This window comes from Stegostoma tigrinum, chromosome 1 (assembly GCF_030684315.1).
Source record: "Stegostoma tigrinum isolate sSteTig4 chromosome 1, sSteTig4.hap1, whole genome shotgun sequence".
Lineage (NCBI taxonomy): Eukaryota > Metazoa > Chordata > Chondrichthyes > Orectolobiformes > Stegostomatidae > Stegostoma > Stegostoma tigrinum.
Window position 1 is genome coordinate 168,562,540 of NC_081354.1, and position 21,923 is coordinate 168,584,462.

Below are 21,923 nucleotides of genomic sequence, written 5' to 3' on the forward strand. Positions count from 1 at the left end.
GACATGGCTTACTCTCAGGGGATGTATTTGAGGTGCTCATGTTTTTGAAAGAATTGACTGGGTGGCGAGACAGAACTATGTCCTATGCTGTGGAATTCCAGAATATGGAATCATAAGCGCGATAAAAGTGCTATCGATGCTAGGTCATCCAAAAATTTCAAAACTGTGATCAATAGGTTTTAGTAAGTGAGGGTATAAAGAGTTATGGATCCAAAGATGTGGGTAAGATCTGATTGACAAACATAGCAAGCTCATGGGGCTGAATGGCCTACTCCCATTCCTCTGAGTCTAGTAGAAATTTTCAGCAAGAAAGGCAGTGTTTAAAGGTCCAGCTTAATTACTTAATTAACCAACTGTGTTGTAAACATAGTTATGTCATAACTTTTCTCACCTGCTCTTTGGAAGACAGGGTTGGATGTACAAACTTCCTGTAGAGAACGCTGGAGCCTTTTGTGTAAGGGGAGAGCAGCCAAATAACAAAGGCAATTTTAAGTTCATAATAAAATGGAAACCTGTGGAGACAAACAAAGGAGCCTCTTGTGACGTACAGTCCATATACAACCAGACCAGCTTACACACACATTGCAAAACAGAAAGAAATAAACAGATGACTTTTCCAGCAAAGTTAGACACTTGCTATCTTAGCCCAACCTCACATTTTTACACTCTCAAGGGTATGTTTAACCCTGAGTAAGTTTCATGCGGGCAACAGACAGGGGACAATCAACATCCCCGTTGGCAGAATCAGCAGGCTGCCCAATACTCATTTTGAACAATATAACAAAGTGTGTAGCTGGATGAACACAGCAGGCCAAGCAGCATCTCAGGAGCACAAAAGCTGACGTTTCGGGCCTAGACCCTTCATCAGAAAAGGAGGATGGGGAGAGGGTTCTGGAATAAATAGGGAGAGAGGGGGAGGTGGACCGAAGATGGAGAGAAAAGAAGATAGGTGGAGAGGACAGTATAGGTGGGGAGGTAGGGAGGGGATAGGTCAGTTCAGGGAAGACAGACAGGTCAAGGAGGCGGGATGCGGTTAGTAGGTAGGAAATGGAGGTGCGGCTTGAAGTGGGAGGAACGGATGGGTGAGAAGAAGAACAGGTTAGGGAGGTGGGGACAGGCTGGGCTGGTTTTGGGATGCAGTGGGGGGAGGGGACGAGCTGGGCTGGTTTTGGGATGCAGTGGGGGAAGGGGAGATTTTGAAGCTTGTGAAGTCCACATTGATACCATTGGGCTGCAGGGTTCCCAAGCGGAATATGACTTGCTGTTCCTGCAACCTTCAGGTGGCATCACTGTGGCACTAACCCCCTCCCATTCCTCAGATGACATGTCCATCGTGGGCCTCCTGCAGTGCCACAGTGCAGTTTGTCTGCGAGACACTTTTTTATAACCTTGTAAAATTTTATCAATGTGGATATATTTCTTAAAGTGTGACACCTAACATTTCTCTCTACTAAATTTAATTTGTTGTTTGTCTGCCTGAAACCTATGTCCTTCTGAAGCCGCCTGCAGTTTTCCCCACCGTTAATTATACACATCCCCTACTTTGTGCCATGTGCAAATATTGATATTATGTCCTGAAACCAAAGTCCAGTTCATTTACACATGAAGGTTAAGAAGAGCACTGTTGCACTTGATCGCAGGGCACCATAATGTTTATATCCGTTCAGTCTGAAAACATCATTAACTGTTGCTTGGTGTTTTCTGCCCTTTAAACAATTTCATATCATGCCACTTTCCCTTTAATATGAGTTCACTCTTCTTAAATCAACAACTTTCAATGTAGCATTTTGAGCATCAATCACTATATTTCTTTTGTCAGTCCACTCTACTGCTTCAATCTGCTTTGTTGATCAAGCAATTTACCTTATACAAATCTATGCTGCCTGTCATTATTCAACCTACATTGTTCAAAATGAGGGATAATGGGAACTGCAGATGCTGGAGAATCCAAGAAAACAAAGTGTCAAATCTTTAAACATAGCAGCATAAGTTGATAATGCTGCCAAAAAGAAGCATATATTTCTGCAGTGTTTAATAAATATGGATATCAAATATATACAGAAAGAGTTAATGCTACCAACCTTTGTTGGATGGAATATTTTGGTGGGCACTTTTGAAAAAATGTCAGGTCCACAGGAAAGATTCACCAGGATTGGACAATGGACCAGAAGGTGTAATATAAGAACAGACTAAGGAAATTGGGATAGTTATCACTATTAGCAAATAAAACAATTTCCAAAGGACAAGGAAACAGGGCAGGACTGTGGAGTTGAGGTAGAAGGTCAGTCATGAAGCTATTGAATGATGGAAACCAAAAGAACTGCGGATACTATAAATCAGGAAGGGTCACCGGACCCGAAACATTAGCTCTATTTTCTCCTTCACAGATGCAGGCAGACCTGTTGAGTTTTCCAGCAACTTTGTTTTTGTATTGAATGAGCAGCCAAATGACTTAATCTTATTCCTTATGTTTAAATTATGTTTTACAGAAGGAGATGCAGGTCAACTGTCCGTATCACTAGCTTGGCTTTTCTATTTCCCACTTCAAGCATACCCAGGATCTGTCTGTATTACAGTAGCAATGTGTGACAAACATTAAGTTTTGGTCTGCAGCACCCTACTTGGAGCTGATTGGCACTGTCCAAATTCATTTCACTTTGGAATCTTACAGCAAGTAGATATTCAACACATCGTCCTGAGCTAATTTGGACTCTGATCCCGGGAGTGAAGGGCAAGATCTAACCATTCTTTTGAGCTATTTTATACAATTAACCTGTTCTGAGATGTTATTACAAACCTCTAGAGCGGGTGAGCCTTGAACCCTCCTGCTCCAGAAATAGAGGCGCTACCTCAACATCAAGGACACCTACAGGGCACGAGTCAGGTGTGTGATGGATTTGCCTGGATGGGTGCAATTCCGACAACAACCAAGAAGTTTGGATACCATCGAAGATAAAGCAGTCCACTTAATTGGCACCAAATCCACAAAAGCTCAGTAGCAGCACTGTGTACCATCTACAAGATGGACTGCAGAAATTCACCTAGGCTCCTTCGACAACAACTTCAGAATGACAACCTAGGCCCAAGACTCTTACTTTTGCTTCAGTCTTTAGGATAAGATATTAAACTGAGGGCCTGCCTGTCCATTCAGATGGATGATTAAGATTCCACAGTACTATTTTACAAATCATGAGATCACAAGGTCATTGAGCCAACTCCATCATTCCATGCAATCATAGCTAATATGATTGTGGCATTAATAGAACTTTCCTGTCTGCCCACCATAACCCCTGACTACTTTGTTAATAAAAAACTCGACTTGGGCTTGAGTACATTCAATGACACAGCCTCCAATGCCCTTTATGGAAGAGAATTTCAAAGACTAAGAGAAAATAAATTCTTTCTCATCTCTATCTTAAATCGGTGGTGCCTTATTTTTAAACAGTGTGCCCTAATTCTAATTTCTGCCAAGAGGGAAAACATCTCTGATCATCAAACCTGTCAAGCCCCTGGTATGAACTGCCTATAGAATGCGCAAAACATCACTTTTCACTGTATCCCAGTACTTGTGACAACAATAACTCAAACTCAAAAGATCACCTCTGCTTTACCTAAACAGTAATGAATACAGAGTCGCAGAGTCATATAGCATGCAAACAGACCCTTTGGTCCAAATACTCCACGCTGACCATGTTACCAAACTAAACTAGCCCCATCTGCCTGTGTTTAGCCAATATCCCTCCAAACCTTTCCTATTCATGCACTTAGCCGAATATCTTTTAATCGCTGTAACTGTATCTGCACCCATCACTTCCTCTGACAGTTCATTCCACACACGAACCATCCTCTGTATAAAACAGTTGGCCCTCATGTCCTTTTTAAATCTTTCTCCTCTCACCTTAAAAATATGCCCCCTGGTTTGAACTCGTCCACCCTAGGGAGAAGACCCTTGTCATTCACTTTATCTATGCGCCTCATGCTTTACTAAACCTCAATAAGGTCAGTCCTTAACTTCCTATACTCCAGTGAAAAGATTCTCAGCAAATCCAGCAATTTTTATAACTCTAACCCTCCACATCCAGCAACATCCTGATAAATCACTTCTGAACCCTCTCCAATTTAATCATATCCTTTCTATAAAAGGGCAACCAGAACTGCAGAGAGTACTTCAGAAGAGGTCTCACCAATGTCCTGTACAATTTCAACATGATGTCCCAAATAATCACCCCTTAAACACATCACAAAAGTAGATTATCACATTTTCACATGTCCTTATCACAGTTCTGTTGCTTTTCTTGCAGTACAACAGCGGCTACTATTCAACAATAAATCACTGGATGCAAAGTGTTTTGCAATATCCTGTAGACATGAGAGGTGCTATATTAATGCAACTTTTACTTTTCTTCTTTGGTCATGCTGCACTAGTTGCTGAAGCTGGACTTTACTGTCCACCAGTATTTCAACCACTCCTGTGAAAGCAGATTGGATCCCTATACCGTGAGTTGGATTTATTTCTTAATACAAAATGTGCTATCTATTGGACGCAATAAAAATCAAATTTAGTGCTGAGGTTTGTTATTAGTGCTTCATAAGCAGTGCAGAGGCCTATATATTTCACCACTGGTATATGCCACATTTCCAAAATCTGTGCTGGATTACAACAATAAAACAATACTGTGCCTTACCAGGAAAGAAACAGGTCTGTGAAGGTTTCTGCTGTGGTGAACAGTGCAAATATAATCCAGTACATCATCCATTTCACCTGGTTCAATGAAGAGAAACAATTTTTAAAAATTGATAAAGCTACATTTTGCCAAACACACAAAAACAGAAGTGGAATTTGTGCCACAAACTATTCTAAACATTAGTAAGTCAGATACCCATGACCTTTCTTAATGCATTTAGGCAAAATGGGAGCTATTGATACAGTCATCTTTTAATACCCAACCCCAACAGGCCTTGAGAGGTTGGTAGTGAACTACCTTATGAACAACACCAGTCTATTCTGTGAAGATGTTCTCAGAGAACAATTGGGAAAAGGTAGTTCCAGGACTTTGGCACACCAACAATGAAAGCGCAGTGATATAATTCAGATTCAGGATGTTCACATGGAGGGAACCTGCTTCCCTGCAGCTTCTGAGATAGTAGGAACTGCAGATGCTGGAGAATCCGAGATAATAAGGTGTAGAGCTAGATGAACACAGCAGGCCAAGCAGCATCATAGGAGCAGGAAAGCTGACGTTTCGGGCCTAGACCCCTCTTCTGATCCAGCTCTACACCTTGTTATCTCGGATTGTCCAGCATCTGCAGTTCCCATTATCTCTGATCACGAGCTTAATTGTCTGTCTGTTTATTCTGTCATTTGACAATATTCATTCCTAGCAACGTGGGAATCACTGGCATGGTCAGTGTTCATTGTCTGTTTAACCTTGAGAAGGTTGCTGGGTGCTGTGAACTACACATCTTAGTGCTCATTCCCTCTCAATGTTGGGTGCTACTGTTGACACTGTTGGTGGTGGCTGGCTGTTTCAGTTCTGATCTGAGCTCTGAAGGAAAACAGTGCAAGGGCTTCCATCAATGCTCCCTTTAACTCTGAATCACACTGTCACTTGGTCAGATCAGACAGGCATTCATCCCATTGATTCTTTGCAAGGTCTTGATTTGTTTTGTTTTGTGCAAACAGTTTGTCGCAATGTGTGATTCCTTTAAGACTGCTTCTAAGGGAGAACATTGTCCTTTGCACTAATCAGACGGATCAGAACTCCAAACTGGTGATTCAAAGAAGACCCTGCAGCTCAGTGGTAGAGTGTCTAGCTCTGAATTAGCAGGCCTGGGTTCAGGTCCAATGTGGTCCAGAGGTACACAGCATAGAAACAGGCCCTTTGGCCTATAATGTTCATGCTGACCAACAAGCACCAAACTAAACTAATCCCATCTACCTGCTGTTGGTCCATAGCCTACCATGCACTGACATTTTACACGGTCATCAGATGCTTCTTATCATGTTTTGATAGTACCTGCTTTCACCACCTTCTCAGGCAGCATGTACCATATTGCTATTAAAAAAATCCTCAGATTTCATCTAAACCACTTTCTCCTCACATTAAATCTCTGTCCTCTGGCCTTAGACACCTCTGCCTTGGGGACAAGATTCTCACAATCCACTCTGTCTATCCTTCTCATTATTTTGAATATCTCAATCAGATCCCCCTTCAGCTTCCTTTGTTCCAAGAGAAATAAACCTAGCCTATCCAGTCTCTCCTCACATGGAAACTTTCCATCCCAGGCAACATAATGGTGAACCCCCTCTGCAACCTTTCCAGTGCAATCACATCCTTCTGATAGTGTGGTGACCAGAGCTGCACACAGTATTCTGTCTGTGGCCTGACCAACGTTTCATAAAGCTGTTACAAGACTTCCTTGTTCCTCTGTTCTGTGCCCTGGCTAATAAAGGTAAGCCTCCAGTATGCCTTCTTCACCACCCTGTCTACCCATGCTGACACCTTCAGGGATCTATGAACTTGTACACCAAGGTCTCTTTGTTTGTCAGTACTGCCTGGGAACCTACCATTCATTTTATATCTCCTTCCTTTATTACACTCCCCAAAATGCATCACCTCACACTTGTCAAGATTAAATTCCATCTGCCATTGCTCTGCCCAACTTACCAACTGCTTGATATTAGAGTGTAACGTAAGACTCTCCTCCTCACGATGAATAACTTTGCATGTCATCTACAAATTTACTAATTATTCCTTCCACATTTTATCCAAATTGTTAATGTACTTGGCAAACAGCAAGGATCCCAGCACCAATCCCTGTGATACACCACGGGTCACAGGCTCCAATTACAAAAACATCCCTCTATCATCATTCACTGCTTCCTATTTGCAAGCTAATTTTGGATCCAGTTTGCCAACTTGCTGTAGATTTCATGGGGTCGTACCTTGTGGATCAAACTTCCATGTGGGACCTTGTCAAAGGCCTTCCTGAAGTCCCTGTAAACCATGTCAAGTGCACTACCTTTATTGATATATATGGTCATCTTTTTGAAAACCTCAAATTAGTAAGATTCTCCAGTCAAAAAGTCTATGGCAACTATCCCTGATAAATCTCTGTCTTTCTAAGTGTTGATTAATCCTGTATCTCAGAATTTTTTTCAATTTCCCTACCACTGATATCAGACTATCAGACTGGTCTATAATTATCTCGTCTCTCCTGCTGTCCTTAAGGAACCACAGTAGCTATCCTCCAGTCATCTGGCATGTCACATGTAGCCAGTGAAGTATTAAATATCTCTTCCAGGGCCCCAGCACTCTCCTGCCTCCCATAGCAGCGTGGGGCACATTTCATCAAACCCTGGGATTTATGCCCCTGTATGCTGGCTAAAACATCTAATACCTGCTCCTTATTAATGTGAAGGTGCACTAGAACCTCACCATCCTAACTGAAATCCTCATTTACAATATGTTTCTCCTCTGCGAAGTATCCATGTAAGACCTTGCCCACATCCTCTTACTCCGTGTACTGTTTGCCCGTCTTCTTCCCTGCTCCTCACAGTCTTCCTCCACAGGTCAATTACCTCACTTAAAGGGCAATTCTTCACTACTGTCCACAGGTTTCAGCCTCAAAAGTCAGGTCAATGTTCCATTTCTCTTATGACCTTCGAGGCAAAGACTCCTTCTCTGTCTCACCACTTCACCTGACATACCCAATTCCTGTGGCAGTCCTCACTGGAACCACTGGCTGATACTTCAACTTCAACAGTCCAAACTTTTCCCCAGGGCAGGATTGACTGCCACGAGGGGTCATAGTTTGAAGGTGTTAGGAGGAAGGTATAAAGGAGACGTCAGAGGGAGGTTCTTCACCCAGAGAGTTGCGAGCGCATGGAATAGTTTACCGGTGGTAGTCGTGGAAGCGGAGTCATTAGTGACATTTAAGCGACTGCTGGACAGGCACATGGACGGCAGTGAATTGAGGGGAATGTAGGTTAGGTTATTTTATTTTTGGATTAGGATTATTCCACGGCACAACATCATGGGCTGAAGGGCCTGTACTGTGCTGTACTTTTCTATGTTCTATGTTCTAAAGATGTGCGGGTTAGGTGGATTGGCATTGCCAAATTTTCCACAGTGTCTAGGGATGTGCAGGCTAGAGGATTAGCCGTGGGAAATGCAAAGTTACAGGGATAGGGTGGGTGAGATGCTCTTTGGAGGGTTAGTATGGGCTCGATGGGCTGAATGGCCTGCTTCCACACTGTAGGGATTCTATGATGATGAACTTCTTTTAGCCCAAGATTAAAGAGGCCAATTATGGAGCTCACACTGTCAGCTCAGTAGAGGTGAGTGACTGAACGTGGCTATACCAAAATATTCCCTTACCCTAAACCACCAGCTTTGAGAAATTTCCAGAAAAAATGTAGTCACTTATGACGTGTTGGTCAGTTGTAAACTCAGCTCATTTTTCACAGGATTTATTTCTGTATGCATACTTTTCTCCCCTAAAATTTGTGAATTATTAAACCCTGTCTATGGTACATTTTTGTCAAATTAATTCAGCCATTGTTCATCGATGATGGTGCACAGCAGCACAGAGGAGATGTCACTACCTTTCTCTATTGTACAATGATCTTTGAAGTAAGCTTTCAGCATCCTCCTAATCATTAAAGCCCAGGTTTAGCATAATCAAACCTGAATTATCTGGTAACTGCTCATACAGAACTTCAAATATCACTCCTCAAAGCTTTTTGACCTGCAATCATCAGGACCAAAACTCAACTAAAGCCAACTTTGGAAAGGAGACAGTTCATACAGCATAAGGAAACGGTGCTGTTTGAACAGATTGATAGAACAATTAGCAAAACTGTAAGACGACTGGCAAAGGAACTGGGGGGTGGGGTGTGAGCTGGGTAAGGAGAACATTTTCCTGAAGCAAATTTGAGTTTGACGGTCAGTGGTAAGGCATCTCTGATGCCTACAGAGATGTAACACACTCTTATGGTATGCTTTCTCCTCTTCCCGATGATTGCTTAAGTCAGGAAAGAAAACATCTGTGAGGTAATGGGCAAAGACTAGGGGAGTGCATTTGTTTGGATTTTTTTTTGCACAGCTGACACTCCTTCTGTGCTAAGATAATAAAATGTGAGGCTGGATGAACACAGCAGGCCAAGCAGCATCTCAGGAGCACAAAAGCTGACGTTTCGGGCCTAGACCCTTCTGTGCTGTTCATTTTCTTAATTCTAGTGAAAGTGAATGGGGAAAATACAACAAGAAGTTATGCAAAATGAAACAACGAGATTAAGTTTACAATGCATGGATACTTATGAAGTGCCTTTTTCCAGATTTCAGTACTGGCAGAAGGTATAAAATCTAGTCTCAGTAATGGTGAACATGGAACTACCAGATTTTTGTGCAAACCTACAGGTTCACGAATGGTCCTTTAAGAAAATAAATGTAGTCTCAGGGCCTGTCCAATCGTCGATGGTAGAGGACAGCTCACTGGTGAGTCTGAATAAAAGATCTTATAATGTATGATGCAACATAATTAATCTTATTTCACATAACAAGAGGTGGTTACGTACATGGTATATTGATTAATTAGACATAATTAGTTACGACTATAAGGAGCTAGAGATGACACGTCTGCCTCCATTTGGACCTCATGCCAAAGTCCTGATTCTCCAGAACCCAACACAACTTCAACACAAACTCCTTCAAAACCATTATCCTATACACAAAACCCACATCTCATTAACTCAAGTCAAAACAATTACTGGCCTCTGTTGTGGGGAATTATCATTAGTGCAACACAAACAATAATAACTTACATATTCTTTCACATTCTTTGTTTTCACAGCCTTGTAAGATGAATACGCTGGATAAAGTGTGCCAAAAATCAGCCTGAAAAAGGAAACTTCAGTGAGGTCAATCCACGTAATGCATCACAAAAGCAACTTTGGATCGAAGGCAACTGCAAAACGTTCAAACAACACTTTGTGACATTTTGAATTATTTTGGTTTTGGTTGTCTTTATGTTGGTTTAAGTCAGATGAATATGTGAAAATTATAGATGATTGTGTTTAAGTCTCTTTAACTTTCTAGACCACCACCACGAGTAATTTCTGTTTGCCTGTATTCATGTGCACAGTCTTCAGACACAGTGAAACTTAAGAACTAGGAGCAAGAGTAGGCAATTCTGTCCCTTGAGCCAGCTCTTCCATTTAATACAATCATGGCTGATCTCTTCTTGGCCTCAACTCCAGTTCCCTTCTCACTCTCCGTAGCCGTTACATTACTAATTAGAAATCTCTCTATCTTCTTCTCATGTAATGTCCCCACAACCACTGCACTCAGTGATAGTGAATTCCACAGATTTGCAACCATTTGAAAGAAGTAATTCCTCCTTCATCTCTTTTAAACCATCCTAAGCTGCTTCACATGAATCTTACTGAACAAAATTGCATAAGTAAAATTGGTTTTAAGGTGTATCTTAATGGAGAAAACAGAAGTTTTATGGAGCTAATTCTAGAGTTGAGACACCAGACAGCTGCCAATGATGGAGTGATTAAAACTGGAGATACACAGAGGCTAGAGTTGGTGGACTGCAGAAATGAGGGCGTTGAAAAGTTGGAAGCAGTTACACAGATTGCGAAGGGCTGGACCATGGAACAATTTAAGATGAGATTTCTAGAAAACCTAGGCTCAAAAGTACGTACGGGGCCAGCTTAATGTATATATGTATTTTGTGCAGAACTGGTAAACAGAAGCGGGAACTGTGGTTAACCATACCCCCTAACACAAGCTTGAGGAGCACTCAAACAAAAATAAACTATGGCAAAGAGTGAAGATCTGAAATAAAAACAGCACGTGCCGAAGGAACTCTACAGGTCTGGCAGCATCTGTGGAGAAAGAAATAGTCAATGTTTCAAGTCCATTATAACCCGTCACTACAACTGAATTCAAAACGTTAACACTGTTTCTCTCTCCACAGATGCAGACAGCCCTGCCAAGTTTCTCCGGCACTTTCTGTCTAACCTGAGGAACAATGGATCCTAGGTGTCAGCAACGACACATAATGGTCCACTGGCCTCTGAGGTAGAGATCTGAATTTTCACTACGGAGATTGAAAACAGGCTTGTTTTCAAATCATAGTCCTGCCTCAGGTAAAAAAAACCTGATTAAATCAATATTTTCATTGTTGATTAAAAATATCTAAGACCTTACTTAGCATGGAGATGAGTTCCTTGCTCAACTGAGGTCTAAATAGAGGCCTTCAGCTTTAGAGGAGCAGTAAAGACACCTGTTAGACTCCAGCTGGAGTACAGTGTACAGGTGTGGGTGCCACAGTATAGGAAAGATGGGAGGCATTGGAGAAGGCTGCAGAGGTGATTTGCAGGAATGACTCCAGGGATCGGAAACTTCAGTTATAAGGATAGATTGTAGAGGTTGGGACTGTACTCCTTGGATAGAAGAAGGCTAAGAGGAGATCTAAGATAAGTTTTCAAAATGATGAGGTGGCATGACAGAGCAGATAGGGAGAAACTGCTCCTGCTTGTGAAAGGATCGAGATTTAGAGTGATTTGCAAAAGAAGCAAATGTGATGCAAGGAAAATCCCTGGTCCATTCCACAACCACCAACGCCAACCCCACTTCCCATGTAACCGTTACACTTGCCCCTCCACCTCCTACCTGCTCACCATCCAAGGGTCTAAACAGTCTTTCCAGGTGAAGCAGCATTTCACCTGTACCTCCTCCAATCTTGTGTATTGTATTCACTGCACCCAATGTGGCCTCTTCCACGTTGGACAAACCAAATGCAGGCTGGTTGACCACTTTGTGGAACATCGCTGGTCTGTATGCAAGCAGAGCCCTGACCTTCCTGTAGCTGGTCATTTTAGCACAGCATCCTGCTTGCCTGGCCACGCGTCTGTCCTCAGCATGCTGCAGTGTTCCAGTGAATCACAGTGCAAACTGGACGGACACATCTCATCAGCACACCAGGCACTTCACAGCCTTCTGAAATTAATATTGAGTTCTACGCCTTTAAATGATGAGCCACTTCTTCCTTTTCTTTTAACTCGTTATCATGTCCCCACCTCCCCACATCCCAGTTGCTGTTCTTTTAAGATAATAAAATGTGAGGCTGGATGAACACAGCAGGCCAAGCAGCATCTCAGGAGCACAAAAGCTGACGTTTCGGGCCTAGACCCTTCATCCTGAAATGCTGCTTGGCCTGCTGTGTTCATCCAGCCTCACATTTTATTATCTTGGAATTCTCCAGCATCTGCTGTTCTTTTAAGTCTGGCAGGAGACACGCCATTGTTCTGCCATTCTCACAATCCAATCAATTATTCTGAACTATTAACAATTTTTCTCCACCGACGCCCTACACCCACTATCCCCACAGCCCCCACCACCCCCACTAACTATAGCATAGATGCTGTCCTCTTCACATTTCACTTCAGCTCTGATGAAGTGTCATCTGGACTCGAAACGTTAGCTTGCTCTCCCTCCATGGAAGCTGTCTGACCCGCTGTGATCTCCAGCGTTTGTTGTTTTCAAAAAAGTTGGGATCGGGAGGGGCACTATTTCAACGTGTACTTTTTTTTCTGCACAAAAAAATATCTGGAGAAACCCAACTCTGGCTTTATCTTTTAGAATCATCACAGAATTCCTACACTGTGGGGGCAAGCCATTCAGCCCATTGAGTCCACACCAACCCTTTGAAGAGCATCCCCCACCCAATCCCTGTAACCCTGCATTTCCCATGGTTAATCCAGCTAACCTGCAAATGTTTGGACTGCTGGAGGAAATCCATGCAGACAGTAACCCAAGGCTAGATTTGAACCGGGGTTCATGGTGCTGTGAGGAACCAGTACCACTATGCCACTATCGTTAAATGAAGACTATGCTGTTCTTTGTGCATACAGATAAGAGCAGGGGCCTTAGTGGACAACAGCTTTCATCGAGATAACAAGGTGTAGAGATGATGAACACAGCAGGCCAAGCAGCATCACAGGATCAAGAAGGCTAACATTTCGGGTGTAGACCCTTCTTCAGAAATTAGCATCTGCAGTTCCTACTATCTCTGAAACAGCTTTCATCTTCAAGTTTCATAGATACGATCATCATCAGCAAGGTACACCTCTGCAAATCCTCTCTGCCTTGAGTCACAACAATCCTGCTGCTATCGTTTCCCAAAGTTCCTTTTCAAACAACCAATCAATTACAGATCTGCTTCCATTTTGGCTACTTTGGGAATAACATCCACCTCTTCAGCATCCCTAAGCTATTCACACAACCTTTCAGGTTTTTGGATCTTTTCAACCAGCTCGCAAATTTCCTCCAAGATCTCCTTTCTCCTTTCTGACAAACAGAAAAAACACTAACCCTTTCCTGACAGTGGTCTGCTTCTTCTCACAAACATTCTCTGTGGTCATTATTCGGTCTCTGTCTCTATTCCCTGTACCTATACCTGTGTATTGACCATCTTTACCCTCTAGCTACTGTGCATGTAGCTCTCATTTGTGTCAAGCCACACTGCATCTATATCCTAACTGATGGTATCACTTTCAGGTCATTAGTCACCTGGTTACATGTCTATCTTTGTAATTGATATTATCTCCTGAAAATCATGATCAAACTTTCTTTAAAGCAATTACTGATTTTGTAGACTTTTTTAATAAATTACTTTGTTTTCTTGTTGGGATTGTTTCTGAGCCAAATATTGTCAGAGCTACTGAGGTAAAGTTCAATGTTTTGTGTCTATAATTGAATCAGAGGGTACTGCCGAGTCTCAGGATGGAGAAAAGCTCAAGAATGGGGCAAGGCCTGAGACTGGAGTGTGGTCTGAGGGATGAGCACAGCTGAGGACAGCATATGACCACAAGATGGTTATTAAATTTCAGGCCTATATTATTAGGACCGGAACTGTGTCCAGTCTACCTTAGATTAGCCTGGTACGTGAAGGTGTCTAAAACATTTGAAAAACAGGTGAAGCAGGCTTTCTCATTCTGACTTCTTTTAAAAGTTCATTCACAGGATATAGATGTCATTAGCCAGGCCAACACTTGTAGCCCATCCTAATTGGCTTGCGCAATTATGGATGTGTTGTCCCAGTCAAATTCGTGTCCCTCCTTGCCCGTGTGTAGTGAGACAAGTGAGAATTGATCATGTCTCTTTGCGGCTAGTTGGTGTTTGTGCATACGTTTTGCTAGTTTTCTTCCAGTTTGGCCTATGTAATCTTTCTCACAGTCCTTGCATGGTATTTTGTATATTACACCAGTTTTGCTGGTTTTGGGTATAGGATCCCTTACATTTGACAGCAGCTGTCGCAGGGTGGTTGTCGGTTTGTGGGCTAACCTGATACCTAGGGGTCTGAATGGTCTTGTGGTCATCTCTGTAATGTCCTTGATATATGGTAGGGGCTCTGGTCGTGTTGTATCTTCTTATTGCTGCAGTAAGAGGGACACGAGTTTGATTGGGACAACACATCCATAATCGCACAAGCCCAACAGAGACACTTTAGAGAACTCTTGGAGATGTGGTATTCTAGCCAGAACTCTATCAACAAGCACACTGAATTAAACCCTGTGTACAAATCACTGAGGAACAGAACCGGAAGTGGTACTAAACACCCCAACAAACTGAGGCACATAAATAACAGGTGGGACGGAACACCAACATGTCTCCAGAGGCACACTGACGATGTTACCTAGTGGGGATCTGTATCTTCTGCCTGACGGAGGAGGTTGCAAGAGATTGCTACCAGGTAGCTTGGATCTTTGATGATGTTGGCTGCCTTTCCTCAGCAGCAAGCTGTGTAAACAGAGTCCACAGATGGAAGAGAGATAGTAGGAACTGCCAGATGCTGGAGAATCTGAGATAACCCGGTGTGAAGCTGGATGGACACAGCAGGCCAAGCAGCATCAGAGGAGCAGGAAAGTTTGACGTTTCGGGTCGAGACCCTTCTTCAGAAATGGGGGAGGGGAAGGGGATTCTGAAATAAATAGGGAGAGGGGGGAGGCGGATAAAAAGGTGGATGGAGGAGAAGATAGGTGGAGAGGAAACTGACAGGTCAAAGAGGCGGAGATGGAGCCAGTGAAGGTGAATGTAGGTGGGGAGTTAGGGAGGGGATAGGTCAGTCCAGGGAGGACGGAGAGGTCAATGAGGCAGGATGAGGTTAGTAGGTAGAAGATGGGCGTGGGGTTTGAGGTTGGAGGAATGGTTAGGAAGGCGGGGACCAGCTGGGCTGGTTTTGGGATGTGGTTGGGGGAGGGGAGATTTTGAAACTGGTGAAGTCCACATTGATACCACTGGACTGCAGGGTTCCCAAGCGGAATATGAGTTGCTGTTCCTGCATCTTTCAGGTGGCGTCATTGTGGCACTGCAGGGAGGCCCAGGATGGACATGTCGTCCGAGGAGTTGGGGGGGGGGGGGGGAGTTGAAATGGTTCGCGACTGGGAGCTGCAGTTGTTCATTGCGATCTGAGTGTAGGTGTTCCGCAAAGCGGTCCACAAGCCTCCTCCACAACTAGCTTCCCGTCCCCCGTACCACCACCGCTCCTCGGACGACATGTCCATCCTGCAGTGCCACAATGACGCCACCCGAAAGAGGCAGGAACAGCATCTCCTATTCCGCTTGGGAACACTGCAGCCCAATGGTATCAATGTGGATTTCACAAGCTTCAAAATCTCCCCTTCCCCCACTGCATCCCAAAACCAGCCCAGCTAGTCCCCGCCTCCCTATTCCTCCCACCTCATGCCCTACCCCCATCCCCTACCCACTAACCTCATCCCGCCCCTTTGACCTGTCCGTTCTCCCTGGACTGACCTATCCCCTCCCTAACTCCCCACCTACATTCATCTTCACTGGCTCTAACCCCGCCTCTTTGACCTGTCTGCCTCCTCTCATCCTATCTTCACCTTTGTCCATCTTCTATCCACCTCCCCAGTCTCCCTATTTTTTTCAGAATCCCCTTCCCCTCCCCCATTCCTGAAGAAGGGTCTCAACCCGAAACATCAAACTTTCCTGCTCCTCTGATGCTGCTTGGCCTGCTGTGTTCATCCAGCTTCACACAATGTTATCCATGGATGGAAGGTTGGCCACACCACCTTCTGTAATTTCTTACAATCCAGGGCAGAGCAGTTACCACCCCAGGTCATGGTGCACCTGAACATTGTGCTTTCAATGGTGAATCTGTAGAAGTTGGTGAGGGACCTTAAGGACACACCAAATTTTCTCAACCACCTGAGGAAGAAGAGGCTTTGTTGTGCCTTCTTGACTGTCGCATTTATGTGGGAAGTCCCAGGTCAGGTTGTCAGTTATCATCCCCGGTCGACCAGACCAGGTAAGATGGCAGGTTTTGTTCCCTAAAGGACATTGGTGAACCAGGTGGGCTTTTCCCAAGAATCAACAATGGATTCAATTAAGTTAAATTGGAACGACTTGCCTCCATGCTCCCAGAACATTAGCCTGGCTCTCTGGATTACTAGTCCAGTAACAATACCACTATGCCACAGCCTCCTCTTCAAAACATTGATATATGGCAGTAAACCTATGAGTGGTTTTCTCCATTAACAGAATGTTGCTGTCAAGCCTAAAAGACATTTTGACTACCGCATAAATGAACAATGTAATCTACGAGTTCCAGTGCTGGAATGATGCCCAGTAGAGAGGCCGTATGTCCAAATGACAGGCAGACCATGTTAAACAACATTGTATCAGAGATAATGGGAACTGCAGATGCTGGAGAATCCAAGATAATAAAGTGTGAAGCTGGATGAACACAGCAGGCCAAGCAGCATCTCAGGAGCGCAAAAGCTGATGTTTCAGGCCTAGACCCTTCATCAGAGAGGCTCTCTGATGAAGGGTCTAGGCCTGAAACGTCAGCTTTTGTGCTCCTGAGATGCCGCTTGGCCCGCTATGTTCATCCAGCTTCACACTTTATTATCTTATGTTAAACAACATGTCTTGTTGATCATTCACAGTTCAACCAGTCCTTGTTTACATGCTTCAGAACAGTATGTCCACCATTTGATGTCATTCTGCTTTCGGACATCATTTATTAAATAATCCAGAATATGCTAAGATTAAATTGGCAATCAATTTAAGATTATTAAATTGATTATCATTGTGATGCATTTGTGGAGTTTACAAACTATGTATACTCATATTCAGGGTAATATTTTATGCAGGCAAAATATATTTGGACGTATGTCTCACCTCCACATAAAAAAGGATCATGGAGACTGCCAATCACTGGGTCATGGCAACACCCTGACTAATCAGCATTTACTTGCCTGGTCTGACTTGCCAATTAGCAGTCTTCTTGTCTCCTTTTAGCAAATATTTACATTCTTTATTACCAGGCAATTATTCGAAGTACAAGGTCTGAGTTGTTAAATTTAAATCATACAATCCGAACAAATAAAATTCCGTATTGCTATTTCGGAATGGTGGACTTTATGTGGAAAACTGAAAACAATACCCCGGTAGAAGTATGTCTGTTAACACACTGCTTATGAGGTATATTTACAGTTGATGCTTCTGTGACCAAAATTACCTCTGAGAAATCTTTCCGGTCATTTCATTATGCCATTTATCTGTATATTTAACCTGCCCTCCTGAAGATGCTAAGGAATGACATTGGGCATGGTTTGGGAAAGAAAGCAGGTGGATTCATTTTGTTGACTGTCAGGTAACATTCTATTTCAATAAACCATGTAGTTCTCATGCTTTTCTGTCTTGGGCTTGCTGCAATGTCCCAAAGAAGAACAACACAAGCTTGAAGAACAATACCCTCTGATGAAGGGTCTAGGCCCGAAACATCAGCTTTTGTGATCCTGAGCTGCTGCTTGGCCTGCAGTGTTCATCCAGCTCCACACTTTGTTATCTTGAAGAACAACACATGATTTTTCTCTTTGAAACTTTACAGCCTATAAGACACATTATTAAATTCCACAATTTCGTAGCTTGACTATATGATGTCTGTCTGTGCTTCATTATTGTTACATTCACCAATGACCTGTCCTGGCCTTCCCACGTAAACGCAACAGTCATCAGTCATGAAGGCACAACAATGTCTCTTCTTCCTCAGGCGGCTCAGGAAATTTGGCCTGTCCATATGCTGCCTCATTAACTTCTATCGATGCACCATTGAGAGCACACTGCCCGGATGCATAATGGCCGGGTATGGCAACTGGTCTGCCCAAGACCGTAAAAAACTACAGAAGGTGGTGTGCACAGCCGAGACCACCAGGAAAGCCAACTTTGCAGCCATGGGCTCTACTTACACAGCTCGATGCCGCGGAAAGGCGGCCAACATCATCAAAGACCCATCGCACCACGACAATGATCTCCAGCAACCTCTTCTTCCAGGTAGAAGATACACAAGTCTGAACACATGCACAAGCAGGTTCAGGAACAGCTTCTTTCTGGCCATTATCAGACTGTTGAATGGGCCCAGCCTCAAATAAAACAATGTATCCTGCATGCCTCTAAGTCTTTTTGATCTATATATCCTTTGTTTGCTGTGAGCTGCCTATACCACTTGTAAACACGGGTTTTCACTGTATTTCAGTTCACGTGACAATAAAATCAATCAATCAATAAAATCCCTCAAGGCCCACCTCCCCACCACCCAAAAGCCTTGAGCTGTTTGCATCTTGTTTACTTTTCTCTCAGTTAAGAGGACCCATTTTCACCCTTCCACACTTTAATTTACCCATATCACATCACCATTTCAACACTTGGAGCAGCTCCTTTGTCTCTTGCACTGGAACTCCACATCATCTGTTCCCCTCACTCCTCCTCCTCCTCTGTCAAAAGTATAAAAAAAACCATTTTCCAATCACTTTCGGTTCTGCGGAAAAGTCATGTTGACTTCCTCTCAGTGAATGGATCTCAGTAGAGAGCTGGGCATAAAACAAACAACAAATGCATTTGTTTTATATCCACACCCCTGTTCAACTTCACCCCAGATGCTCAGACCCAAGTGTTTTTATTCAGCTTTGCGTCAAGAGCAATATCGTGAACCAAATGTATGTTTCTGATGTTAATCCCATTACGTCACACGCAGTCCCCTTCTCCCTGCACTGTAAATCCTTATTTGGAATATTATGTCTAATCTTGATCTACACATCCATCAAAAGACCATGCGACTTCAGAGAAAAAGAGTGACAAGACCAGTTCTCGAACTGAGAACTTTGAGCTAGGAGGATGCATTGTTTCGGTAATCCATGGAAATTCAAAAAGACTGTAATTCAGATTATCAAAGGTTATCCAAATGATCTAGATGAGAAACACTAGCTGACGTAATGAAAAATTAATAGAACAGAAAACATAGAACATAGAACACTACAGTGCAGAACAGGCCCTTCGGCCCTCGATGTTGCGCCGACCTGTGAACAAATCTAAGCCCCTCCCCCTACACTATCCCATCATTATCCATATGCTTATCCAAGGACTGTTTAAATGCCCCTAATGTGGCTGAGTTAACTACATTGGCAGGCAGGGCGTTCCATGCCCTTACCACTCTCTGAGTAAAGAACCTGCCTCTTGACATCTGTCTTAAATCTATTACCCCTCAATTTGTAGCCATACCCCCTCGTACAAGCTGAAGTCATCACCCTCGGAAAAAGACTCTCACTGTCCACCCTATCTAATCCTCTGATCGTCTTGTATGTCTCCATTAAATCCCCTCTGAGCCTCCTTCTCTCCAATGAGAACAGACCCAAGTCCCTCAGCCTTTCTTCATACGGCCTGCGCTCCAGACCAGGCAACATCCTGGAAAATCTCCTCTGCATCTTTTCCAATGCTTCCACATCCTTCCTGTAATGGGGCGATCAGAACTGCAAGCAGTATTCCAAATGAGGCCGCACTAGCGTTTTGTATAGTTGCAGCATGACATCACGGCTCCGGAACTCAATCCCTCTACCAATAAAACCTCAAACACCGTAAGCCTTCTTAACAACACAATCAACCTGGGTGGCAACTTTCAGGGATCTATGTACATGGACACCAAGATCCCTCTGCACATCCACACTACCAAGAATCTTTCCATTGACCCAGTATTCTGCCTTCCCATTATTCTTCCCAAAGTGAATCACCTCACATTTATCCCCATTGAACTCCATTTGCCACCTTTCAGCCCAATTCTGCAGTTTATCCAAGTCTCCCTGCAACCTGCAACATTCTTTCACACTGTCCAGCACTCCACCGACTTTAGTGTCATCTGCAAACTTACTAATCCATCCACTTATGCCTGCATCCAAATCATTTATAAAAATGGCAAACAGCAGTGGTCCCAAAACAGATCCTCAAGGTGCACCACGAGTGACCTGACTCCAGGCTGAATATTTTCCATCAACCACCACTCGTTGCCTTCTTACAGAAAGCCAGTTTCTAATCAAAACTGCAAATCTCCCTCAATCCCAAGCCTCTATATTTTCTCCAATAGCCTACCATGTGGAACCTTATCAAAGGCTTTACTGAAGTCCATGTACACCATGTCAACTGCCCTTCGCTCATTCACATGCTTGGTCACCTTCTCAAAAAACTCATTGAGGTTTGTGCGACATAACCTGCCCTTGACGAATCCATGTTGACAATCTCCAATCAAATTGTTGCTTGCTAGATGATCATAAATCCTATCTCTTATAATCCTTTCCAAAACTTTTCCTACAACAGACGTAAGGCTCACTGGTCTATAATTACCTGGGTCATCTCTACTGACCTTCTTGAACAAGGGCACAACATTTGCAATCCTCCAGTCCTCTGGTACTAAATCTGTAGACAATGAGGACTCAAAGATCAAGGCCAAAGGCTCCGCTACCTTCTCCCTAGCTTCCCAGAGAATCCTCTGCAAAATCCCATCTGGCCCAGGGGATTTATCTACCTTCACACCTTCTAGAATTGATAACACCTCCTCCTTACTAACCTCAATCCTTTCAATTCTAGTAGCCTGTAACTCAGTCTTCTCCTCTACAATATTTTCCCTTTCCTGAGTGAAAACAGATGAGAAATATTTGTTTAGGACCTCTCCGCTCTCCACAGGGTCCACTCACAACTTCTCACTTCTGTCTTTGACTGGCCCTATTCCTACCCTAGTCATCCTCTTATTCCTCACATACCTATAGAAAGCTTTAGGGTTCTCCTTTATTCTACCTGCTAATGTCTGCTCTTGTCCCCTCCTTGCTCTTCTTAACTCTCTCTTTAAATCCTTCCGAGCTAATCTGTAACTCTCCATCGCCTCATCTGAACCATCTCGTCTCATTGTCACATAAGCCTCCCTCTTCCGCTTAACAAGAGATACAATTGCTTTAGTAAACCACGGTTCCCTTACCTTATCACTTCCTGCCTGCCTGACAGGGACATACCTATCAAGGACACGCAATATCCGTTCCTTAAACCAGCTCCACATTTCGATTGTCCCCATCCCCTGCATTTTGCTACCCCATTCTATGCCTCCTAAGTCTTGTCTAATCGCATTATAATTGCCCTTCCCCCCTCTGTAACTCTTGCCCTGTGCCATGTTCCTATCCCTTTCTGTCGCTAAACTAAACATAACCAAATTATGGTCAATCTCTCCAAAGTGCTCACCTACCACTAAATCAAACACCTGGCCTCGTTTGTTACCAAGTACCAGATCCAGTGTGGCCTCCCCTCTTGTTGGCCCTTCCACATACTGTGTCACGAAACTGTCCTGCACAAAAACCGATCCATCTGACGTACTAGAGTTATAGCAATTCCAGTCATTGTTGGGGATGTTAAAGTCTCCCATAATGACCACCATGTTCCTTTCACTTCTGCCCAGAATCATTTTGCCAATCCTCTCCTCCACATCCCTGGAACTTTGTGGAGGTCTATAAAAAACTCCCAGCAGTGTGACCTCTCCTCTCCTGTTTCTGACCTCAGCTCATACCA

At 43.5% G+C, this 21,923-nt stretch overlaps 1 protein-coding gene across 2 annotated transcripts in view; it reads right to left on the minus strand.

Annotated features, from left to right (window-relative positions):
* Positions 1-21,923, minus strand: part of reep1 (receptor accessory protein 1) — an 80,929-nt gene that overhangs the window by 38,958 nt on the left and 20,048 nt on the right. For both annotated transcript variants that reach the window (XM_059650205.1, XM_059650207.1), the window contains exons 2-4: positions 9,827-9,899; positions 4,686-4,762; positions 392-512 (exon numbers count right to left, since the gene is read on the minus strand). In XM_059650205.1, the coding sequence (XP_059506188.1) occupies positions 392-512; positions 4,686-4,762; positions 9,827-9,899 (271 nt within the window). The remainder of the gene's footprint in view (positions 1-391; positions 513-4,685; positions 4,763-9,826; positions 9,900-21,923) is intronic.